General features: G+C 30.1%; 4 protein-coding genes across 4 annotated transcripts in view; 3 read left to right on the top strand and 1 right to left on the bottom strand.

Moving 5' to 3' along the window:
- The first annotated feature begins 235 nt into the window (after positions 1 to 235).
- Positions 236 to 10,957, top strand: LOC137919046 (ATP-dependent DNA/RNA helicase DHX36-like). Its single transcript, XM_068762009.1, has 12 exons — positions 236 to 504; positions 809 to 1,453; positions 2,631 to 2,800; positions 3,816 to 3,978; positions 4,398 to 4,674; positions 5,173 to 5,635; positions 6,177 to 6,407; positions 6,777 to 6,955; positions 7,316 to 7,643; positions 8,236 to 8,501; positions 9,766 to 9,946; positions 10,793 to 10,957. The coding sequence occupies exons 1-12, from the start codon at positions 346 to 348 to the stop codon at positions 10,887 to 10,889; spliced, it is 3,159 nt and encodes a 1,052-aa protein (XP_068618110.1). The 5' UTR covers positions 236 to 345; the 3' UTR covers positions 10,890 to 10,957.
- A 25-nt stretch (positions 10,958 to 10,982) lies between these two features.
- Positions 10,983 to 13,901, top strand: LOC137919047 (enoyl-CoA hydratase domain-containing protein 3, mitochondrial). Its single transcript, XM_068762010.1, has 7 exons — positions 10,983 to 11,124; positions 11,215 to 11,327; positions 11,402 to 11,537; positions 12,582 to 12,680; positions 13,176 to 13,267; positions 13,345 to 13,433; positions 13,508 to 13,901. The coding sequence occupies exons 1-7, from the start codon at positions 11,107 to 11,109 to the stop codon at positions 13,795 to 13,797; spliced, it is 837 nt and encodes a 278-aa protein (XP_068618111.1). The 5' UTR covers positions 10,983 to 11,106; the 3' UTR covers positions 13,798 to 13,901.
- Positions 13,882 to 16,209, bottom strand: Arf4 (ADP-ribosylation factor 2). Its single transcript, XM_068762011.1, has 4 exons — positions 15,985 to 16,209; positions 15,612 to 15,874; positions 15,389 to 15,514; positions 13,882 to 15,304 (listed from the first exon to the last, which is right to left on the bottom strand). The coding sequence occupies exons 1-4, from the start codon at positions 16,049 to 16,051 to the stop codon at positions 15,218 to 15,220; spliced, it is 543 nt and encodes a 180-aa protein (XP_068618112.1). The 5' UTR covers positions 16,052 to 16,209; the 3' UTR covers positions 13,882 to 15,217.
- A 711-nt stretch (positions 16,210 to 16,920) lies between these two features.
- LOC137918836 (probable serine/threonine-protein kinase DDB_G0282963) overlaps positions 16,921 to 26,486 on the top strand; it is a 39,526-nt gene continuing 29,960 nt past the window's right edge. The window contains exon 1 of the mRNA XM_068761758.1: positions 16,921 to 16,984. Within this exon, the coding sequence (XP_068617859.1) occupies positions 16,969 to 16,984 (16 nt within the window). The 5' untranslated portion in view covers positions 16,921 to 16,968. The remainder of the gene's footprint in view (positions 16,985 to 26,486) is intronic.

Below are 26,486 nucleotides of genomic sequence, written 5' to 3' on the forward strand. Positions count from 1 at the left end.
AGAAAATGATTTGGGCACTCATTTCCAGATTTAATTAATCTAGTGTTAAAGATTGTATCAAAAACATTGAAATTCAATTCCGAATAAACACACACACGTTGTATATTCTGTTTTTTATGCGTTTTCGCCAGCCTGTTTTATTGAGAAGGTATCGTTTTTTTTAAATCTAGCAACACTTTCGGTGAGTGAATCTATTGATCATAATAATAAACACATGTCAAGTTCGTGCTATTGATTATAAACAGTTCAAAACTGTATTGATAGTATTTGCTAAATATCAAACTTCACACAAGTACTATTAGTGCTGTTGTTTGTAGTTTCGTTTTTTGATTACTCATTAATAATATGTCTCTAAACAATTGGAATAAACATGATCGGAATTGGAATCGTAATAAAAAATTTCAAAGGTCACAAATACCACCTAATTTAAAAGGACGTGATATTGGCTTATACTTTAAAAATCTACATAGTCAAAGAAAACAGGAAATGTCTAAGGATATGGTTGTGAGTATTTTTAATCTCTACGTGGTGTTTATTTATATTGTTAGTGTGTAGTGTAGTCAAGATGAACAAACATAAATTACCATTATAACTATTTTTCACATCTTTAGCTCTTGATAAAGAGGAATTGAAAAGAGTTAGTATTTAAAATAGTTTATTTCACTGTAAATGTTTAACCGTGTCAATCAAGCCAAAACAAATCGAATTTTTCACCTTGCATCAAGTATTTCCCCTCATTTCCACCAAAATTTATTTATCTACTTTCTTTTCTGATTATGTTGAAATAATCATGTCTTACAAATTTTAGATCTCACTAAAAATTCCGAACCCTGTAATATTATCTGTAAGAAATAATTTACAACAAATACTATTTCTTGCCAAAAAACAAGACATTGAATTACCAGAAATAGTAACATCTTCATATCCTAAGCTTCTCATCGAAGAAGTTCCGGTTAAAAATAAAGACAGTGCACAAAATCTTGAGAATTTTAATGAAAACAATATGGAGGAAATAAATAAACCAGAAGAAAATATAGAAAATATGGATACTCAATCTATTAAAAATGAACCAAGTACTTCTACTCCTCATATGAATTCTATTAAAAGTGAAAAACCTATTCATTTTATTAATAATATACAGCAGTTCAACCAAAATTCCTCATCTTATAAATATGCATATGATGATATAATAACAGGCACTTTTGATGAAAAACTTGTAAAATGTTTATCTAAAGGAGTAAGTATAAATTATAAGGACAAAAACATAAGTGATCTAAGCTTTAGATTTCAAATAGAATATAAAGATATGACCACCAGAAGTAATTATAAAAAATTTCTGAAGTTTCGAGAAATTTTACCAACATACAAAAAATCTGAAGATATTCTAAATCTTGTAAAAAACAATCAAGTTATAGTTGTTAGTGGTGAAACTGGCAGTGGAAAGTCAACACAAGTAAGTATAGATATTTAATTATTTACAATACTATATAAAATCTTTAGTAGTCTCTTATAAGAAGCCATCTAGGTGGATCATAAGCATTATTGTATGCAGAGTGCAGAAAGCATTATTGGATTAGTAAAATTGTTTAAGCAATGCACATTATTTTATTTCTTGTTAAATAAGAATCATTGTTGTACAAAAGCCAATGATGTACTGTTTAAATTTTTCAAGTGATAATTTTACATCACTAACTGTTTTATTTGGTACAAAAAATAAATGTACTTGAGCCTGAGTCAGTAAATGCGGTGCAGATGTGCCCCACACTAGGTGGACCAGTGACAAGATCATATTGTTGTGATGCCTTGCGGTAAGCATCTATTGGCTTACATAATGATGATAAGATATGAAGTACATAATTACATGAAACATTAAATGTTGTTTTTAAATAACATTATTTTAAACAGTCCAACTTTACATATGTCATGAGGAGACAATGCTGATTTTGTAAAAATACAAATTGTTTTTATACATATTTATTTAGCAGACTAAACAATGTGTGCTGAATAAAATAAACCTATGCCCCGATTTACATGGTAAATACGTTCCTGAGAAAAACGTGTAAAGCCAAAAATTTTAAAATTTTCAAGTCAAAACCGTGTAAATCGAAAGACTTGCAGAAAATGCATAATTTTGCTATTTAACAGTTATGATTTTTTTCAATATTTTTTGGTGTACACAAATATAAAAATAAAATGCATTTACAAGTTAAAATATTTAATATATTACGGAAACACTGTTTTTTTTTATTTAATTACAATATACATTAAACAGAAGAACCAAAAATAAAAGCAAAGGTGTTTTATTATCCATTATCACTGTCAGAATTTACTCTCATTCTTTTTTTCGGAATCGAAGGTTCGAATTCACTTTCATTGCTTGAATTTATTTGTAGCAATTCGATGTTTGAAGCAGAAATATTTACATTATTAGAGATGGTAATAAAATCGGTTATTAAAACAAAAAAAAAGTTATTTGGAAAACTGTGTAAAAGTGAAAATGTGTAAAATGAGTACCGTGTAAATCGGGGGATAGGTGTATACATTTTATGTGGTTTACATCATCATACTCTACATCAGATTTATAAAAAGAAAACTATTTATCATTGCTGTGTATATTGTTATTTTTTCAGATACCACAAATTATATTAGATGATGCTATAAAGAATAATAGAGGTGCAAATACAAAGATCATGGTTACCCAACCAAGGAGAATAGCAGCTTCTTCTCTTGCAGCTAGAGTTGCACAAGAAAGATGTGAGAAAATTGGAAATTCTGTAGGATATGCTGTTAGATTAGAAAGGTAAGTCTTATAACATTTACTTCAATTGCTAGTGCCAGGGTCAAACCTTCATTATTTTATAAAAGCGTAGCACATAGTGGCTTATAGCATAGCAGGCAATGGGTATCAAAGATCTAGAGGCGTTGGAATGGTCAAAACATATGACTATCAAGGAAACATTTTCTGTATCATGTTAAATTCAACTTTTATACTATAGATTAGGGATGAGCAACACTTGGCCCATGGGAGGCATGCAGCCCTTTTAACATTTTTATATGGCCCACCGAGCATTTCAAAATATAATTTATTTTATTGACTTTCTTCCATTAACATATTGTTATAAAATTAATTATAATAAAATGGTAGAACATATTAAACAAAACTGAAACAATTTGTTTGTGACAAGTTACTAACTTGGTCTTTTTCTTAGTCAAACATGCCATTAATCAGTGTGATTTGTTCATATTGAATATTTATATATCTTTTTAATTATAATGTTTATTATAAATACACATTTCTAGATTATTAATAGGTGTTGCATTATGTGCAGCCCACCAAACAATTTTTAATTTAAATTGGCACATTGTGTAAAAAGGTTGCTCATCCCTGCTATAAATTAACTAAATTTACAGTCTATTACAATTTTAAAGTGTGAGGCGAGAAATGATGTGTTTTTTGATATCATTTTAAAAAGAATTAAATATATGGCAAGTTGCTGTTTTATGTAGATTTGATATCTGTTACTTGCCAAAGCCATCATGTTTTTGGTTGTTTTTTGCTTCTACAAGTTACTAAACACTGAGAATTTTCAACTATATAAAATAACATAGGTCTGGTGTTTGCAGGCTCTTAAACTAATCCAATAGGTATTAAACACGATTATTATAAATATCAATTTAAGCATAATTAATATAACTGTATAAAGATACCATTACTCATTTCCAAACTTTTTATACATATAAACATTTTTTGTTTTCATATTTCAAATAGATTTTCATAAATAAGTTAATACACAATGATTTGTATAAAATTTCAGAAAAGAAGAAAGACCTCGCGCTAGTATTCAGTATTGTACTACAGGGGTACTTTTGGTTGAATTAGAAATGTCGCAGGGTTTGACTGACTTTAGTCATATAATTTTAGATGAAGTTCATGAAAGGGATTCTCATGTGGATTTGGCTATGTGCATGTTAAAACAGGTAAACCCATCAAGTCCTAACTTTAAATACTTTATATGTGTATAGGGGAGTGGTATAGTTGGATACACTTATTTGAGTTGATCAATTTAAGGGGATAAAGAATCAAGTTGTGTATGTTCCTCTACTTTTTTACTTTGTGTAAAGACAACCAATTTTAAATTTGTTTTGAATAATATTAATAAAATGTGGTAAAATAATATTAATAGAATTAGCACACAGTAATTTTACTTTGTTTGTAAAAATATCAGTACATGGATCTTTTTCAATTATGATGATAAATCTTTTTTAATAGTAGTCTAACAGAAATATGAATATGTTTTAAGAATTTAGTAATTTAACAAAAAATAATTTGATATGTTATTTTTAATTTATACAATCATCAGTTTAATATACTTGTGTTTTCATGTTGTTGATTTTAGATATTAAAAAGGAGACAGGACTTAAAACTTATATTAATGAGTGCCACTTTAGATGCTGAAAGCCTTTCCGTATATTTTGATAATGCACCAGTTATGAAAATAGAAGGGATAGCTTATCCTGTGAAAGATGTTTACTTGGAAGAGATTTTGCGAATAACACAATTTAAACTACCTTCAGTGCAGAAACCAAAGAACCGTCCAAAATGGCATAAGTTTGTGAAAAATCTCAACAAACCAAATGATATGGAAAAAGACATAAAATACAAGGCTGAGATTGGTATGTCATTTATTTATTGTATAACTTCATATAACACAGCAGAAACAAAATACAATAATATAAAACAATCATAAAAAACTTATGAGTAATTGTGACTTATCATTAATTAGGATAATCGTCCTTATTAATGATAAGCCTTTATATCATATAAGCCATCATATAATTGACATTATATATTAAATATATAAAAATACATATCAAATAAACCATGGGATTAATTGTCAGGTCCTTATAATCATTGTACTGCAATTATATTAGTAAACTATTACAGTTACAATACAATAATTTCATCTATGTGCCAAACATATCTAGTACAGCATGAATAGTTTCTTTTAAGATATAAATGTTATTCTAGTTAGTAAATTTTACTTCTTTTTGTGACTGTGTGAAAATTATGACCCCTAATCTACTAAATGTGCAAATAATTCCGATAGTATTTTAGGACCATTATTTATCAAATAATTTACTTTTTAAAGATAAGTTTTTAATTTTTTCCAGCACCTTGGTTAGAATCCCAAAAATACAAACTTGATCATGATGTTTATAAAACACTGCAAGATGTGAGAATAGAAGAGTTAAATCTACAATTATTGTTGGAGCTTCTGAAATACATCTGCAGAGGGGACCCGGGCGCTGTTCTTATCTTCTTACCTGGAATCAGTGAAATATCCCGGTTTATGAGAATGATGAATGAAAGTAATTTCTTTCCTTCAGACCGCTTTGAAATTTATCCATTGCACTCAAAACTGCCTTCACTAGAACAGCATAAAATATTTGAGAAGCCACCAAATAATATTCGGAAAATTATAATAGCTACAAATATAGCCGAGACTTCAATAACTATTGATGATATTATTTATGTTATTGATTCTGGCAAAATTAAATTAAATGGGTTCAATGTGAAAGAAAATATTGCGACACTAAAGACTGAATGGGTGGCACAAGCAAATTTACGTCAAAGGTTACATATATTTTTATACTTAAACTGCAAAGAAATTTGCTTCTTATGGTTTATTTTGCTATCTACTGTAGTATCATGAACATGCAAATCTTGTCATCTAATATTTTTAAGAATAATGTGAGCAATATTTGTACTGAGCAACAGTTGCCTACAGTTTTGCATTTCAAAATTCTAGATTTTTCTTCAGAACTTTTAAGGGTGTCAAATAAAGTAAAATCAATGATACATTTATTTCAACAGTAAGCTGTTTTCAGTTCAAACAAATATTGTGCATTTCGGTGCACAAGTAATAATAATCATAAATAACAGTTATATAATAAAAATAGATAGAAAACCTTCACTACTACTCGCTACAGTAGATCTACCTGTCTAGTAAGTTGAATGTTTTATATAAACATTTCTTACTGAAAGTTCTAAAATGTAAATTTAATGTTTTTTACACATTTGATATACAATCAAACTGAATATTGATTTGACAGTTCGATTCATCAAGATTTGTCAATCTTAAAAACATTAGTAATGAAGAATTATATTTTGACAGACGTGGCCGTGCTGGCCGATGTCAACCTGGTATATGTTACCACTTATTGACGACATATCGAGCATCAAAGCTGCAGGAACGACTATTACCTGAGTTGCAAAGGAGCAATTTATTGGAAGCTGTGCTAAGTGTTAAGAGATTGCGGCTAGGGTTAGCAGCCCACGCTTTTAGCATCTTGCCGTCTCCTCCACATCCTTCCACGGTGGAATGGGCTGTTAAGCATTTGCAACAGTGAGTATTTGTAGCTGTTATTCAAATAATCTTTTTTTTTATTCAGCCAAAAGCTAAATTAAAAAAATTATACACACGTATTTCTGGCACCTGTGTAAGTTTTTTCTTATGGTTGATGTACATACAACATGTTTGCAAATTAGCAACCGTACCTATTTTTATATATCTTCTTAGCTACTTCATAATAATTGGGTGTTGTGGGCAAACTTGACGGTCTTTACTATAATTTTTTTTGCAGACTTTGGTATAATTTTTTGTTTAAGTTTTAAGTTGTGCATGACTGTGTCGCACGCTTTTAAATAGTCATGTTTATGTTTATACTAAATAAATATAGTATATTTTTAGAAATAACTGTGCTTATTTGTGTAGATGCGGCGCATTGGACGGAAACGAGACTTTGACGCCTCTGGGGTGGCACTTAGCTCGACTTCCTGTACACCCAGCTGCCGGCAAGCTGTTGTTATTAGCCTCTCTTTTTGGCTGTCTCGACCGTGCTGCAAGTCTCGCCGCCGTGTGGAGCTTCAAGGATCCCTTTCAACTTGTCATTGGTAACCATGCTTCCTTGAATTATAGTTATCGTTAATTATGTTCCACTTTGTGTTTTATTAAAAATAATAATGAATTTAAAAAATATATAAATAATAGTTCAACCAGCATGCTACATACGGTTTTGAAAAGCACTAGTCACAAAGAAATTTGCTTTGGTTTAATTTGTTTTATTTGAATTTCCTAGGGTTTCATGTCTATTAGACACTATGGGATTATTATAAACGAGATCTAGCTCAAGATAATAAGTACAAAATTTAAAAAAATATTAAATGTGTCACACGACTTTTTATATGTATATTTTTTATGTATGTATATATATAGCCAAGCTTATAATAATTGCATTTAATACTTTATTTTAGGAAAAGAAATGGAGGTAGAACAAGCGAAACGTAGTCTGACGTTAGGGGAACCTAGCGATCATATTGCAGTATCAGAGGCAATTTTACAATGGGAGCAATGCGGGTCGTGGCAACGGAGGCGCTCTTTCGCACATTATCATTTTCTTTCACACAATACATTAGAACTCTTGGCTGACATGAAAAGGCAGTTAGGTTACAACCTGAAGCAAATGGGATTCCTACCCTCAGGCGATGTAAAATCTCCGTGGGAGAACAGAAACGCCAGTAACTTGAGTCTCTTTAAGGCGATCGTGGCTGCTGCTTTGTATCCAAATATAGCTTCAGTAAGGTAATTAGTATTTTATATTATTCTATTTATTAATAAGTAAAACTTATTATTGTAAATTACAAATATCGCATTAATAATTTCTAGAATATTAATTCTGTATCATGTATGTTAAGAAAAATGTCCATTTCAATTAGTGAATGCATGAATTGTTCCCCATGATGTTTTTTCAAATACATCTATGACTACAAATCTTTACTTATCTTTCTTTTTCACTTTCAAGTTACTGTGGATAAACGATGATAACTAGTGATGCGAAATTTTATAGATAACAGTGTTATTTGTCAAACCATGTACTCACAATTGTTACTATACCCAATGTTTATAGCTTTTAAAATTACTTGAGATTATTTTTTAAAATATTGAGTTAGTTCGCCAACACCTGCTGCTCACTACATGTCACTCAAAGTTAATTTATAAGTTTTTTTCGACCGGGTTTTCATTGCTGCCTGAGTGACATTTGCAAATTCCGCTGGATTAAAGCAGGAAGAGGGCGCCTAATCTAACACCTAAGCCTCAACTCGGGCCGCTACATACAATTATTTCACCAGATAGTATTTATAAGAAAATGTACAACTTATGATGTCGTTTTTAGATGGTTAAACTTAAATGCAAGAAATCGACCTATAAGGATTCAAGCATTTACCCCTGAAGAAGGTAAAACATCTGTTCATCCCAGTAGCGTAATGGCGCCACCCAAAAACCCAAAAGCCTACTGTGGAAGGCCAGTGTGTAACAGTCCAGGAGCCAACTGGCTGGTGTACTGGCTGAAACAACATTCTTCTGAACTTTTTCTACTAGATGTGACGTTAATATATACATTACCTCTTTTATTCTTCGGAGAATTTATATTTAGCGAAGGTAAGTAGTTTTCTTATATGGGTTCTGTGTAACACTGAAATATGCAGATTGTGTTAATATATGTATTTATAGTATAATGATAACAATTGTTTAATGATGAAATAAATTGATCTGTGCAAAATTTGCTGAAACATTTCTTTCTGCAAACTTTAAGTTAATAGCACGACTATTGAAGCCTATACGTTGATTTATTTAAAATAAGCAGTGTTTTATCTTGTTATTAAGTATTGCAAATTGAAGTGAAAGGTAGTACTCCACTGCATTATTATCCGAGATTTAAAATGTCCATCTCGTCTGTTTATTCGGGTAAATAACAATAAGTTATGTCATTGCATTTTCGTACTATCTCATTTTACACTAAAAAATTATTGATTATTTTATTTAAATTTTCCATATTTTTGAAATCATCAAGACATATAGATGCCCTTCTACAAGGGATAGGTCTTCCTCAAAGGTCGCCGCGATGGCTGGTCTTGGGCTGCCTGCATCCAGACTTTAATTCAGTGTTTTCCAACGTGAGGCCCTCGCCCCACACGGGGGATATTTTAAATATTAAGGAAGTCAACTCAAAAACGAACTAGACACAGGATTAACTCTTTCGCTCCGGGCCATCTTGGATTTTAATACCAAATTTAACGAAAGCAAACTCTTAAATAATTGCAGTAAATAATAATTATGTATAACATCGCTTGATGAGTCCATATACCATAGATATGTACCTGAATGGCAACTTCCATCGCAACTTCTGTAATATTCTGTATTACAAAATTCATGTATTAATTTGAAATAAGTTTTATAATATAAAAATTATAAATGTTGCAAGGAGAGGCGGGGTCAGGGAGTTGGTTAGAAGACACTGTCTTATGTCCTAGTGTAAATAATATATACCGGCAAAAATGTTTCTTTACATGAATCTTCAATCTCTTACACGACTTGTTTCACATTGTTTTTCACCTAAAAGTAGTTTTAAAAAAATAACTTTTCATGCCTTAATTTAATAATAATGAGATATTTTGTAAAAATAACTAACTAATATAAATACTCTTTTAAGTCTAAACTACTATCTCTTACTTTTTTTTTGATATTGAAAAAATATGTAGATAGGCGTATTGTTTATTTATGGTTTCAACAGCAAAACCTTTAATGTTTTTTTTTAATTTTGTGAAAACTTTTTTATTAGCATCATTATGTTCTATAATTATTTAACGTAAGTATGTTGCATTCCTAAAATAGTAAAATGTATGAATACTGTTTATAATTTTAGTGGAAGAAAAGAACTCGGATGAATGTTACTTATCAATAAAAACAGTAAAAGTGAAATGTAAGAAGGAATCTGCTGATCTTCTGTGCAAATTGAGGTCGTTGCTAGACCTGGTGTTAGCTAACAAAGTGACTACATCTGACCATACTAATACTCATACTTTGTTTGAGGAAGAAGTGATCACGTGAGTATTTAAATACCACCTTGTTGGATATGAATCTTAGAGATACATCCGCACTGCAATTACAATTTATTGAGTAACGCTATAAAATTAACTACTTGTAACTTTAATAGCTGCTTGTTACCATGTCTTGAAATTATCTCATCGCATCTATAAAAGTCACAAACAAAAATTTTCTCAAATCTCCGAAATTTGGTTCATTTGTGTTGGTATATAAGTTTAAGTAACTTTCTTTTAACTTTTAACAATCTTATACGACAATATTTTGAGTAAGAAAAGAACCAATATTTAGCCACTTCCGCACATGCAGTGGTAGTCTTTTTTTGACTCTGTGTTTGGCACTAATCGGTGTAACATAACTCCTGAAGATGCCCCGTGGAGGGGTGAAACACGTGTTGAGTAATTTGGTGGTGGCGGTTGTGTGATTCGCATTGTTTGCCGCATACGCATTTATCAGCGGGCTGGCGGGCGGTGCATTTCAGAAGTGCTTGTGAAATAAGTGCATCGATAGCCAAGGAGAATAATTTCAATTTCAATTTTGAGGGGGATTAATTTAAATTTCATACAAATTTAATACTTTGTTCGCAATAAAATTAGTCATCGTATTTTTGTTGATCATACCTCATCCTAGCATTATATTTTTTTATCAGAAAAACTTGAGTAACGCCTGTAAATGTAATTGCGGTGTATATGTATTTTAATGGCTATGAATTAGTAACTAATGTAATAAAAACCTTCTGTTTTAGTAACAATTGATATAACTAATTTTACATTGCCTTCAGTTTTTTTTTCTATTATAGGTTGCTGAAAGTTAGCTTAAAATGTTAAACATGTACATTTTTGTTTTAGCGCTGTTATTAACCTAATAACAGCAGAAGATGAACGAGCTGTTTATATGGGTGATGATGTTTCAGAATCTGATTCTGACGATGAACCGATTAAATAATACTAAATTAATTCCAAATATTAAATTTTTTATTTTAAATTACCCTTATATGTTGTTGGTTTTTTTAAATTGGTAACCCTATTTCTCTGACAGTTGTACTGTGTTGTAGAATAGTAAAATATAAATATCAAGAAGTTCTGAAGCAAGTTCTAAATATATTTGCTCTAATAAAAGAGACAGTTTAATATTCAGTAATTCATAAGAAGTAGGAGTGACAATGTTCACATCAGTTCAGGTATCTAACCTCTAAAGTTAAGAGAACATAAAAAAATGATGTGTAATCATTAATGAAATAAATGCAAATCAATATTAATTTTATTTACAGAGAAAATGTGTTAGTTCCTTAAACATATTATTACGCAAATATCATTACCAATATGTTATATGTAATGAAAGCAACGGAACTCGAGAAATTATTTTAAACGATGAAAGAACAAAGTTAGTATGCAGAAAAACAAACATTTTACTTTTGGAATTCATTATATTAAAACAATTTTCTTTATGATACACAGAAATTCGCTGTCTTTAAATATGATGAATGATTTAATAGAAGCAATAAATGCTAACAAAGATGATATATCAATAAGAGCTATTGTGTTATCAGCAAAAGGAAATGTATTCTCTGCAGGACACAACTTAAAAGAATTTGTGAGTAATTTTGTATATTTTTAAACTAAATGAGAAACATAGACAGTAGTATAGAAAGGTTATTATTAATTAATCCTAGAGTTGCATCACCAAGTGTTAGTTGGTGAATCATTGTAGTTGTTAATATGGCGCAATTTAAATTTCAAATAACCATTTATTGTATGAGTAAGGAAAAGGTTAGCTTCCTGTTTCTGCGGGCTCAAAATCGATGAAGCAGCATTAAGCCTAAATCTGCTAGCAGCATAACATCATTTACATAAAATGGAGAAACAGGAAGATAGTAAATATATTGTTTTATAGAAATGGTGAACATTTTAGACCGTATATATCACTTAAAATAGGACAAAATTTTCACACGAATAATGAATATTATACAGATAATTACTTTAAATGATAGATTTTGTTAATAATAAAATGCAATGCTATTTTTACATAGGTTAAATTAACTAGAAAATTTGAATTACATATTTTAAATAATAATTTATTCAGGTTACGATGTTACCTCAGTCATTAATATTTTATATTGTTTAATGAAAATTATGTTAATTTTTCAAAAGTCGGGAGTTATGCGCATATATATATATAATTTATATGAATACAATTTTATTCAGATATTTTGTAAAAAATCTAGAATATTTTATGGGAAATAAATAATAAGGTTTATGCTTATAAACAGTTACATATGATTTCATGCACAATGATCTTAGAGATTCCTAGAAAACCCGCTTTCTTACGCACTGACTGATGCAGATTATTATTCACGATGTTCGCAACGAGATCTATTCATTTTATATCTAGGCTAGGCCCCGACCGCGGGTTATTTCTTGTAAAACCTATTGTTCAGAACCTCGGCATCTTTGAACGATTCAGACCTTTATTTGGAGCATCACGTAACCGTCGAATATTACACACGAATCATTGGCCTTACTTGTTAATAATGTAGTTAGTACTGCCTCTCGCACACCTAACGGTTACAGAAAATTTTGAATTTAAATCCGATAAGAAAAAAAAAACATCCATACATCTTCATTTTCTTTATTACAGCAAACAAATAACGAAAAAGAACAGCATAGGCTTATATTTAGAAAAGCTACTGAACTGATACAATCAATAATTCAAAGCCCAGTGCCAGTTATAGCTAAGGTAAATAACTTTTTGTACTAAACATATTTCTAAAAGAACAGTTACTACAATAAAAATAAATAAGCAGCCAGTGAAAATATAATAATTTCGGCTATAGGATGGCTACTGCTGGACATAGCTAACAGGAAAATGATGCAGTTATACTAATTCAATAATGGATTATTAATGAAGTACATTCCCCACTTGTGTCTATGTACCAATAAATTAAAAAATAAAATTGTTGCAGAAGAAATTAAGCTTTGTTTTTTTTTCTGTTTGCAATCAAATATCTAAAACAAAGTATGGTATTCTGTTATTAATTTACAACAGTGATTATAGTATTTTATTATATATAGTGATTAGTATAAATGATCATATGTAATTGGAATTATTTTTAGTATTCATATTTGATTATAATCTTTTTTTTAATTTATTACCAAAAATGTAGTCTTCTAGTTTTAAAACATTTGATACAGACTATAATCCTCTAAATTTAAAAGCCTTTTTTTATTATAGGTTAATGGTCTTGCAACTGCTGCAGGGTGCCAATTAGTAGCCTCCTGTGATATGCTTATTTGTACAGACACAAGCCGTTTTTCTACTCCTGGGTGATTACTATTAATTTACTACATCACTACTTCATAATCTTAATTTCTGGTGTTAATGATCTTTATTTTAAATATAGTGCTAACTTTGGAATATTTTGTTCTACACCTGGAATTGCCATTGGAAGATCAGTGCCAAAGTCGAAAGCAATGTACATGTTACTAACAGGTATTTTATCTTACTAACCATTTTTTTAAGCAATCACAGCAGCAAAAAACTAATACTTTTGTTAAAAATTACAGGTGAATCTATTTCAGCACAAGAAGCCTATGAAAGTGGCCTAGCGACCAAGGTAGTACCAGTTACAAATCTCAATGAAGAGGTGCAGAAAATAATTGATAGCATAAAACAAAAGAGTCGCTCTGTGATAACATTAGGAAAACATTTTTTTTATAAACAAATTAGACTTGACTTGTTAGAATCTTATAAATTAGGGGAAGAAATCATGGTAGATAATATTAATATGAATGATGGAAAAGAAGGTATTAAGAGTTTTGTTGAAAAACGAAAACCATCTTGGAGTCATAAATGATTTCAATTTATGATTCAATGAACTGTGCTGGTGATGTAAATATGATATCAATGATGTAAGTTGAAAAAACTGTTTAAATGTAAATAAAACAATAAACACTTGTTTACACCTAACTTTTTAATTGCCACTTTAATTCACCCCAACATATTTGGAGGATTTTGAAAAGCCTGAAATGAAAATCACAACATAATACCTATATAAATGATAACTTTTTTGGCTAATTAACATTTTATACTTTATACATTCTTCATTGTGAAAAAATAGTGTTAACTTTTAAACTTGTGCTTATTATTTTCTAGACACAACTGCTATATCCAAAGGATAATGATTATTTTTAGAGATCAAAACAAATTATTTCAAACAGTTTAGAGAAATAGCTGTTATAAACTGAATAGCTTATTATATTATTCATTAAGCATGTTGTAAACCTAAAGGAAACACATTTTTGATACAGTAAAAACAATCAATTACACAAAATGAATTTGGAAAAAGTTTATACAAATTACTTATGAAATTTACAGACACTTTTTTGTATTTGAACAATGTAATAATATGTTTTATAAATGCATAAGTTGTTAAATTAAGAAAAGAAGCTAATTACAGTCATATCAACTAAATATATTCTTAAAGACAGAAAAGTAAATTGGACTTCAATCCATTTATCATAACCAATATTCTAATATTTTCTAACCATATAGTGCCTATTGATAAACTCATGTGTTTAACATGAAACAATGTCATCAAGACAATGAAACAGGACAAATTAATAAAAGGATTAAGTATGATATTATTATTTAATTTAAATTTGGGAATACCATAAACTTATGTTACATTGGAATAATAAGGAATATTTAGAAACATTAATTAAATAACTAAATTGTAAATAGAAAACATACTTGCAAAATTACACTTATTTAAATTATTATGTTTTTGGCCCATTTCCACATAGACTATGGTTATAGATTAGCCATTTTTGTTAAGCAATAAAAATAATCACATGATAAGAAAAACAAGAAAATGGACTTAGTATTAATTGATTTTTCCAATCTTTTTAAATGGATTAGGTTTTCACAGAATTTTGAAGTTTTCAAATAATCTACTGCTATCATGTATAGCTTCAAAATATAGTACATAGGTAAGACAATTCTTCAAAAAGAGTATTGCTGAACTTATTAAATTTTATAAATATATCATTCATTAATAGAATACCATATAAATATTTAAAAATTATGACTGTGAAAAAAGCCCAATTAATATATAAACCGGATATAATTAATGCAATATCTATGAATATATAACAATATTTATGGATGCAAAAGACATCCAATATTAATGAAACTGCATTCACACCATGGAAAAAAGTCTGCCCATTTTGGGAATTGTGTATATATTCATTCCCACAGACTGGTGTTGAATGACCTCACTTTTTAGCAAGTTCATTTGAAAGCCAGTCTAATCCTTCATAGAGACCTTGCCCTTGTGTTGCACAAGTAGCTTGAATGTACCACTGGAAATGGAATGTAACAATTAATCTTAAAATATTTCTTACAAAAACAACACTAAATATACACAACATGAACTTTGTACTCACTCGACGATTTCTAAGATTGTTTAAGTTTAGTGCATTAGTAAGTTCAGCTGCTGTCATTGCATTGGGCATGTCTTGCTTATTAGCAAAGACCAATATAACAGCATCTTTCAGTTCATCTTCTTTTAACTATAACATTATTAACAAAATTAGTAATATATTTTAGAAACTAAATAAATTTTGTATGTATAGGCAACAAAGGCATGCATGAGTAAATGTAACAGACCATGTTAGCAAGTTCATTTTCCGCCTCTACTATTCTCTTGGTGTCACTTGAATCTACTACAAATATCAGTCCCTGTGTGTTTTGGTAGTAATGACGCCAAAGAGGCCTAATTTTATCTTGGCCACCAACATCCCAAACTGTAAAACTGATATTTTTGTATTCAACTGTTTCAACATTAAAGCCGATAGTGGGAATAGTGGTGACGATCTCACCGAGTTTTAGCTTGTATAGTATTGTCGTTTTTCCGGCGGCATCTAAACCAACTGAAAATAAAAAGTTAATTAATGGTTTTTGTTCAAAGGTAATTTACAATTACAACCCTCTATCAAATATATTTAAACAATCTTTAAACGCAAGCTGTCATAGGACTCACCCATTAAAATACGCATTTGTTTCTTGCCAAAAAGTCTTGTAAAAACACTCGATATTGTCAGTCCCATTTTGATTAATTTGAATTCCCACGCTAGTAGAACGAAAGTTTTTTAATAAATAAATAAACAATATTATTTGAGTCGCTGTTTTCTTGTTGTGAAATTTGCGTAGCTATCAGTTGTATTTTATAGTCAGAATTAGTGATCTGTGTGTTCCGATACGTCAATCTATTCAACGCGGCCAAGTAGAGATGTTCCTACGTACAAATTGAATGTTACCGATTTTAATATATTTAATGATTATGTTTATAAATGGTTAAGAGTAAAAATATGGTGTATTTGTATGAACACTACTCATGATAATGATATAAATCATCAATATTTAATGATTAGTAACTTGTAAATATATATGTCTGTTGGAAGAAGTAAATTAATAAATATTAATAGATACAACCCAAGTTTCTAAAAAGTCAAGTCCCCGAACCAATTTGAATGACATATAACTGTTTTAAAAAAATATATTATATTAAGAAAACTTGCTCCATTTTTATAATTACTCCTTCTTAAAACAGATGATATCAGTTAAATTTACTTATATTTTTTATTTATTCATATTTTCACAAAATTTAAAAAGTTCTTACAAATTCCTTTTTTATTACAGATTAATTAAAAATTGGTACTTTATAAATAAAAAACATTGCCATAAATAGCGTATCAATGCGAAATATTTATTTGGGTATCAAGATTAAAATAAAAACTAAAACGTATTTTTTCGCATTTTTGTTATTATATTAATTTTAAAATAAATTGATCAATCGTCAAAGTATTAATGTAATTACTAAGTTTACAATAAATATAATAACAAAAATATTTGTTTTATCTGCATTTGATACAGATTAAGCTTATGAGATTCCAATTAGAGACTGCTGTCATGCGTCGTCATAGAAACGTTTTCAAAAACTTTTAATTTTGTGACTAGATTCGACATGGATATATATGAAGGTGAGTAAATATATTTTATTTCTGTATGTATTTATGTAATATATTGCCACTAAACGTATATCAACATTGTAAATGAAATGATTTAAAAACAGACAGGTTCAGCGCGAAGTACCTTATGAGGAATCCTGTTTTAATAATTTAAGTTGCATATTTTTTAACTCCTTTCAGTCATCTTTTAAATCTGGCACAAGTATCAATTTTTTTGCTCACAAAAAATGACTTACATCTTTGAAATAAATAAAAGATACGTTTTGCGCTTTTAAATATTTATAACTATTATGGTTTATACATCGTTTATTTGTGTGTAATTTCGATATTCATCTTAAATATATAGCAATGTATGAAATTATGTCTCAATCATTTATTTTACAAATTCTTTATAATATTGTAAAACAAAATTATGTTTAAATCATGATATGTAGCAATGTTCGTCATAAATTTTATAATAAATTAGCAGAATAATAATAATAATAAATAATAGTATTTAGAACTTTTTTCTGAAATTGGCATCAATTATGTTTAAACCTTCGTATTTCACATTCGTCTAAACATTTTAAAATCTGAATGATATATATATATATATATATATATAATTGCATACAAATATTCTTATTTTAATATCGAAATTAGAGTGAAATTTGTACATTTTTCTTACATTCAATCCAAATCCGTTTTAACATATTTCCAGGCTTACGCACATATATATATATATATATATATATATATATATATATATATATATGTCCGCATTCATACAGTTTTAATAAAAATATAAACAGTCGTTTAATTTTAAACAAAGCCTGAGTTTCATGACGTAAACGACTATTTATATTTTTATTAAAACTGTATGAATGCGGACAAAATGGCGCAAAAATATTTTTCTAGCTTACTTTCTATGAACGATTAAAACGTAAAAGTATGCAAATTGTATAACGTCAAGTTCTCAAACAATATTTCATATTAAGCACGTACGACATTGTCATTAGTGAACTTGCATTTTAAGTTGAATTATTAGCTTTGTGTGGTTTCGTTGTTAGCTTTCCATAGCGAGAAACTACATGTAAGAATGCGAGATACATAATTATTTAAACCTTGTAAAATTTCCATTTTTGATATGGTCATAGAATATCTTGTGTAATTATTTTTAAACTCATTAACGACATTTTTAATTAATAACGTCCCAATGCTTAATTTCGGTTTTACATGTTATGTACAGAAAACTACAATCAACAAAATGTCTTTAGAGTGTTTTGAAAACAGTAAAACGTGTCCTTATATTTTTCTTTATAACAAAAAACGAATATTTCAAAACTGTACTCGAAATATATCCTGTAGTAATAAAATCAGAAATGTTTTGGATTTGCATTAAAATCTCTTTATATCTATATATGTTTGCCTATATGGTTCGTTGATATGTAAGGTAAACTGTCACATGTATCATGCACTCATGATACGCAGTGTAGCAAGGTTAAAAATAATTAAAAACAGATTTAACACCCATAAAGTGAAGGTTAAGGTCGTTCAAAAACTGACACGTGAAACTGAACTGAAAACTGAAGACGAGATGATGATGGGGTATTGAACATGGGAATAATTATTTGTTGGATAACATTTAAAATAAAAAACAGCGTAACCGCGATAATTAAGTTCTTCACCGTTAAGTAATTAGTCGATTTGTAAAAGCTTTTACATATTTAAATTTATATATACATAATTTAACATTAATATTCTCTAGGGTCCGATTATTAACATTAAATTATTATATAAATACATTATAGTGAATTTGTGAAGATAAAACTCGCTCGACAATTTATTACTTAAGTATATATAAATATATTTTGCTACAGTTATCCATTTAAAAAACCGCCTAGTCACCACTCCAATAATGTTCGAACGGGCATGATGATCGCCAACTAAATTTAAATATAATCTATTCGGTGTAGTTTGCATGCTTATCACTATACCGTGAAATAAACAATTCTAGGCATTAGTTTCATCCTGATATGATATTTTGGCTATTTATGATTTTTTAAATTTAGTTTCAAGTACGCTATAATAAATACTATTTTTATAAACACCAATTTGTTATATCATATATTGAGTTTGTTCCTTTTTATTATTGACGAATGCTGTTGGCCGTAGGGCATTTTCAGCAGGAACATCCATTGCGTGTTGATAAAGAGCTGACGATGGTAAGTCTAGACCTATTTACAGGGATTGCGTTATCAGCCACGGCCCGGTCCGATTATAATTCAATGTTTCTGGACACAGGACGTCCACTGCTGATATTGGCCTATTGTACATTTCCAATAAGATCGGAAGCAGTTTGCATTCCTATATCTGTCCATTCTATGGGTGTCAATCTCTACTGCGCTTGCCAGTCTGTGGTCTCCACTCCAGGACCATAAATACCCAGCGGCCATCTATTCTGCGCGCTATGTGAACTGTCAACTGCTATTTCATCTTGCTGATCCGATGAGCTATGTCGATCGCTTTCGTTCGACCACAGATCTTATGATTGCCATGCTCAGCGTTCCGTGGCTCGTTAAGCGACTATGTGCTTGCCAATGCGATCCGAAGTGAAAGACCACGTTTTACCGCCTTGACTAATCGCAGGTAACAAGCGACCGTAGACTCTCGTCTTAAAGCTTTTTGATCGGACGAGACATTTTAAAAAGCATTATTTAATACTTCTTGTGTATACGTAATATACACATTATATATTCTTTGCGGTGAATCTGTATCCGGCTTCACGCAGTAATCAGGCGAAACACAATAGCAATTTTCGATTTCACGCCAGTGTTTTGTTGGAGCTGGGTCCTTAGTTCTCTAGATATCTATTAGTTCTGCAGTGTCACTTACACTGTCGTAAAACGTTAAAGAGAAACTAAGACCCATTTTTTTACTAAATACTATATTAAATATTCAATCATGATACAAGATCGTTAATGATTTTTATTGCTTTAGTTACAAAAAGTCCTGTCTATATTGAAGCAAATTGAAATTGTGGTACATTTGTATCAACTCATTATATACATACAATTTTAATATATATAATTAACGGAACATCTTCCCGTCCTTAACACGAAAGTCTGCTACCGATCTGTGTTACCAATGTTTGTTAACTGAAACGTAATCTCTCTCTAAGATACTTCAAAACAACTCGAACAGCCATAAACTGTTTTAACATTTACCAATCTTCATTATTTCATCATTATACTTGTGTGGGTATCGAACTTCTATTCTTATGTTATATCAGTCTTATTAGGAGAAATTGTTATAACTTGTTCCTAAAGTGTTACATAACATTAATCATTAACACTGTTTGACAAAAATATGGATTAATAAAAAGTATTTTATTTTCATATGAATGTCCACTGATCCAATTAAAAATGTCATCAAACACAAAAGGCATAAAGTGATATAATAATAACATAGTACTTACAAATATAATGAATACACAATTTATGAAGAAAGTACATAATTATTTTTTTTAAATAATGTATACTTCATTTGTATTAAGTTACATTTAATACACAGCAACGTTTATTAAATGTAGTTATTTTAAGTGAAAGACATTGAATAAGACAGTGATTATTTTTAACAAAGAAATTGGAAGGACAATAGGTTTTCATGTAAGGTTTTACTGTGGTCTATTGATCTGTAACTCGTATGTTGATAATAATTTTACGTTCATTAGCAATTGAGATGCGCCCGGCTGTTTACGGTCTCGTTTTCTAATACAAAGTGCATTGACACTTGGCAGATACGTTTTAAGTATTACAAAAGCATATGTTTTTTGCATACAGTCCCAATTAAAGTATTTGATATTATTAATATGCCATAAAATAACGCCCATTTATTTAATTGAACGAAAATTTTAAGATATGTTTAAGATTTGATATTTTTCTTAAGAAATTTTTCAAAGTTACTTTGCAACTATACGTTACTAGTATCCGTTATTCGTACATTAGGATCAAGTTTGTGTCAACGTCCGATATTATTTTCGTTTTTATCAAATTATTAACATTTTTATTCAAGACTAACGCTTCTAACATTTTTGTGCATATTAAGTCACAAATGTTTGTGTAAAAGTTTTTGTTCCATCTTAGTTTCACTTTAATTACGAAACATTTCCAGTCGCCTTTGCGATTTTATTTTAATTAATCTGGACCCTATTCTCGAATGTGCTCAAAAAATTCAAGAGATGCAGAGTTACGGATCTAGTAACGCATCTTTATTTAAACAGATATAGTTTAAATGATACACGTGTTCAAACGAAAATATCTGCTCTACAAAATGTATTGGTTAATCAACTTGACGGCAGCGCCTACCTTGCTAAATCTATTACGAAATTTAAAATTATATTTAAACCGCTTTATAGGATATTTACTCATTATTTTATTTATATTTTTTTACTTAAAACAGATTTACACCACATTGATATCGAGATTTATGTTCGACCTCCCGATCTAATATTTTATTCAAAGTATTATGTTAATTTAGTAATTGATTGATTTCTGCTATCTTTTATATATTGAAAATTGCTGTATTATAATTTTAAGTTTGTTTTGATCAGCCTCAAATTATTATTATTTTTAAATCCAAATTACAGTCAATATATACACTTATAATGATTGTAGTTATAGTCCATAGTTTATATTGTATTCTGTGTTGGATTTTAAAAATGTGTGTGACCAATCGCTAGTAGATCAAAGTAAATATATAAACAATTTAAGACTTAATATTGGTTGTTTTAGTCTACAGAGGCACACTGTAAGGCGTAAGCGTCCCTCAAAGATATCTATGGGGATATACCATGATCGCGACACTTGGCAGGCGGGTTAGCGACGATTATAGTTCGCAGAGGACGCTGCTGCCTATTCTCCGGAAACATGTTTGTGAGCAGTAATAATCTTATGTAATTAATGCACAAAGTGTAAGTTATATAAGGTTATATTCCGGGAAATTCAACCCGCGACCTATCGCAAGTCTCAGTCTATCGCATTGCTCACCTAAATATCAGAAGTTATAAACATGTATTTTACAATTGTCTTCAATATTTTTTGGATCGATTATCTCGAAAGCTAAAATCTCATGTAAAGTTTATCGATATTGTCTATTTATAAATATCTTTGTTTCTAAATGTGACGCAATTTAATGTCACGTATTTTCCATTAAGCATACGTATTAGGTGCATGTTGTACAGGCATCGTACATGTCGATTATTCGCTCATTTGCATCGACACTAGATTTCTTTTTAAAGTATGTTACGAACATAGAAGGATCAATGGTATGTGAATCATTTGATTTATATTTACTATTATGGTCTAGATATCAGTGTAAAACCCTCATTATCACGTCATATTAACTTCGTACACAATATGCTTTATGAACAATAACAGTGGTAATTGAGTGTCCTCAAAAGTCTCTAAGAAAATAAGTAAACACGTATCGTCTTAACTTTTTCTTGACAACATCATCACTTCGGTCATAGGAATCGGCCTGCATCCAGCATCTTCCGACGACCTTAACAAGGTCGTCTGTCCACCTTGTTGATGGACATCTCTCGATGCGTTTGGATCGTGGTCTCGGCTACAGTACTATAAGCCCTTAGCGGTTATCTTTTCTGTTCGCTATTTAGCCTGCCCACTGCCAATTCATCTTGTCAATCCACTGGTTTACCTCGGTTAATTTTTAAGACTAAATTGTTGTTAGTTTTTTTTTAAACATTGTGTTTAAATCACTACGTTTTAAGCCTATCAAATTTTATAAACTTTTTCTACAAAATCGTTAATTCTTTGTACAAAACATTATATATCTTGCTAATTCACTTGGATGCCAGACCTAAATCGTCATTTAAAACAATGTATTTTTTTAAATCTTAGCTCTTAAGAACCGAGTCAGTCTTTGTCTACTTTGCATAACTACAATAATAACATTTATTTAAAACAATGATCATTTTCTCTAATTCTAAGTTATACTTTAAATTTTATCTTTTAATGCTCTTATTTATGATAAATAAAATGGTTATCTCATTTTTTATCCAACGCTTTATTGTCATAAATCTTCATCACTCACAACAATGACACCCATGGCATTTTCCATTGAGGTAATATTCTCGATAAGAAGTTCTTTGTTTGTATAGTTCGCGGTCATTATCTTGTTTAGTAGTTATAAATAAGAGTCGGTCTAAGTACTAAATATTTAACAGAATTCATTTTATTATTGGTTTTGAATACGATGTACAATAAAATAAAGATAAATAAATTAATACCATATCACGACTATTTAACATGTTAAGAGTGCTTTTGGCTATTTACTTAATTTTCATCATGACGTTTAAATAATGATAAATGTTATTTTTGTGCGTCTCAAAATATAAAGTTACGTTTCCATTCGTGTGCGGTACATGATAACGATGACATTCGTTTAAGAGAACCGGTTATACAGGTAGATCCAAATGAAGAGACAATTACGTCAATACGTAAATGTTGCATAATATAATGATTATCCATAAATTTAATTAAATACGTGTAACGAGGAGACCCGAAGAGGCACTAACTTTACCAACGTAGCTTGTAGAATAGTTTTTAATAAGTGACAATGAGTGAAGCACATAGCTCGTAAATTGGATGGCAGTTGGAGCTGAAAGGTTCTCAAGTGGCGACCACGAGCTGGTAGGACGCAGCGTGGCTTGACATCACACTAGTGGGAACGACGAGATAGTTAAAATCGCGGAGAGTTTTATGATGAAAACTATAATTATGCTAAGAAATGGTGAAGATGTATATTAAGGCTGTAAATATTCAAGTATATACATACAAACATCGTTTAAAATTTTTCATGTTTATAATGGAAGCTAAGAACTAGACATTATGAAAATTAATTACTGAATATATTATATTAACTAAAATTGCGGATATCATGAATGTTTAAAAATAAAGTTCTTTTTTCAAATTACATAAATGAAGATTATTTTTTCTTGTTAATTAAAAATACATCTGCAACGACCACCATATTCATTTAAGACTACCATGCTACAATGTAAAACTAAAAGAATTTCGTCCGTGGGTGGTTTTTGTTTATGTCACGTCAGGTTGATAATGAACCTTCATAACGTCGCCCACGTGCGATTCGATCTTATGAATCGGGCACCTGTTGCTCTGCACTATACCTACTACTACTGTTTACCTTACGTTCATTCATAGATATCAATTTGTTAGATAATAATTAATTTTAATTTTTAATTCACTATCTTTATTACTTTATACACGCCTATTCTTTTAATGTGCCATTTAAAAAATAAACAAATTATTTTGCGCAACAATTAAAGATAGCAGTATAGAAGTATTCAGAATATTTAGGGAATTTAAATGTACAATATACCCTTAATTACATGCTAATTACAACTGTACTCGCGTTAATATGTGTATGTATATGTATTCTATAGGGTTGACGTTGATTTATGGGACATTCTGCCTACTGTTCATTAGTAAACAATGTTTTTTTTTTTTTTAATTCTTTCTTAAGCGTAGGTTCATTTATTATATCACCTGACCAACACATTTTTCGCTTATAGCAAACTATCACACTAAGCAAGTGGCTAAAACAAACTGCGTGTGCATCATAGTAATCCGAATAGCTTCTCACAAAGGACTTAGCACTAGTGAAAGTGCTAGGTCCTTTCATAATGACGAATAAGATTCATCACCATCATGCTATCATCATATCAGCCGATAGGCTCCTACTGTAAGTTATAAGCCCCATTGGCCTCCTACAAGGATCGCCACGACGACCGGTCCTGCTCCGACCTTCAGCGACTACCCGCTGCCTTAACTGTGTCGTCGATCTACCTAGTGTGGGGGGGGGGGTGTCAATCCGCACAAGTAGATTGCGTAACTTAAAATTTGTAATAACTATAAAGTCAAGATAACAAAAATCCGAGAAATATTTTAAGTCCCACATGATTATTTTTAAATGAATACTCAACAAAGGATAAAGTTAAATGTACGCGTTCTTATTAAGTTTCTTTGTAAGAATCGATGTTGTGTCAATGACTTGCTTTGTAATGTTGTCAGGTCACATTGCTTATACAGTTGCAAATTATTAGTAATACTGTTTGATATTCACGCAAAAATGCGTGCGAGATTGTGCACGCAATTGATCTTTTACGGTCATCAGCTACATATTTTACAACTAAACATGGTAAAAACACGTATATTTGTAATTTACGTAAATAGTTATAATGACTATCGTCATTATGTTTTTGTTCGCCTCTTAATGGTATTAAAAGTCGTTGGTTTATGTATCTCTATTGATCATATCTCATATCCATGGTCCTTTTCTGTCACGGGTCCTTTATTTTATGTATAGATTACAAATGCCAATTAACGGTGCCTTTGAAATATTGAATTCATTCAGTTGTCTAATTCGAATAATCGGCCAGTAATCGCGATTTTCGTAACAAAGAAATATTACTTATATAGGTTGATTGGTAATGAGTGTGTATAAACTTTAAAGAGGTAAAAGTATCGCACATTTGCCAGCTAAAATCTTTGGAATTTTTTTTTGTAATACATTTTAAAACCTGATGTTAGGATTGGGTGTATCATACATTAATTGACAGAAAAATGCTATATATTCATCTCTTTAAACCTTTTACACATACAATCACCATAAATAATAGTAATAATGATTGAAATCTTGAATTTAAATAGTAATTTCACAACTTATAAGCAGATGTATATAGTCCGGATATATAAATGTAAATAAAATACAGCGTACATTCTTTCACTCTTTTTTAATATTTCTGTCATATAATACATACGTGATTTATTCAAAATTACTCCATTTACTTTCCCATACATCTTCATACATCTCTCCTCGCGTCAATCTCCGCACGCACAGTTTCTATTGGTATCTAAATCTATAAATCACGCTTCAACTACCTAACAGCCTCTTAAGGCTTCGAGCAGGGTTCCCCCTTTAAAAGTGCTCAAAGTCTATGATCAAATTGGTTGATATTATGACTTCTACAGTGGTAAACTTCGGAGATGATAAAGTCCTTTGTATTTTGGGGCTCAGATAACAAGTTTTATCGAGCAGAAGTAGCATTGCGGTAGATGATTAAGACTTGTGATCGTAAGTCGCAGATTTGATTCTTGGGACATACAATGTCTTATATATTCCATACTTTGTGTATTAATTACATAGTACTGCCACTGCTCTTAAAACAAGTTTCCAGAGGATGGGCAATAGTATCCTCTGCGTACCATAATACCACACTGCAATCGCCAACCCGCCTACCAAGTGTGGCGATTATCTTATATCCCCAATAGATATCTCCAGCGGAGGTTTATACCTTGCAGTCGACGTCTTTGGGCTGAGATGATGACGACGATAAATTTTACTGAAATATCCAAAGCGTTATAAACTAACTTGGGTGTCAATAAGTCAAAATATCAATCTAATAAGAAGATTGCCTTAACTATATCAGCGT

This window comes from Battus philenor, unplaced genomic scaffold, assembly GCF_028537555.1.
Source record: "Battus philenor isolate CCGP_79_NKW_IND1 unplaced genomic scaffold, ilBatPhil1.0.hap1 SCAF_15, whole genome shotgun sequence".
In the NCBI taxonomy this organism is placed as follows: domain Eukaryota; kingdom Metazoa; phylum Arthropoda; class Insecta; order Lepidoptera; family Papilionidae; genus Battus; species Battus philenor.

Coding starts and splice junctions, on each gene's coding strand:
- LOC137919046 (XM_068762009.1), top strand. CDS start 346: ATGTCTCTAAACAATTGGAATAAACATGATCGGAATTGGAATCGTAAT. Junction 1,454..2,630: donor GCAGTGGAAAGTCAACACAA/GTAAGTATAGAT, acceptor TTATTTTTTCAG/ATACCACAAATTATATTAGA. Junction 2,801..3,815: donor TATGCTGTTAGATTAGAAAG/GTAAGTCTTATA, acceptor ATAAAATTTCAG/AAAAGAAGAAAGACCTCGCG.
- LOC137919047 (XM_068762010.1), top strand. Junction 11,328..11,401: donor TTAAACGATGAAAGAACAAA/GTTAGTATGCAG, acceptor TATGATACACAG/AAATTCGCTGTCTTTAAATA. Junction 13,434..13,507: donor AATGTACATGTTACTAACAG/GTATTTTATCTT, acceptor TAAAAATTACAG/GTGAATCTATTTCAGCACAA.
- Arf4 (XM_068762011.1), bottom strand. CDS start 16,051: ATGGGACTGACAATATCGAGTGTTTTTACAAGACTTTTTGGCAAGAAA. Junction 15,515..15,611: donor AAAATGAACTTGCTAACATG/GTCTGTTACATT, acceptor ATAATGTTATAG/TTAAAAGAAGATGAACTGAA. Junction 15,305..15,388: donor ACAATCTTAGAAATCGTCGA/GTGAGTACAAAG, acceptor TTCCATTTCCAG/TGGTACATTCAAGCTACTTG.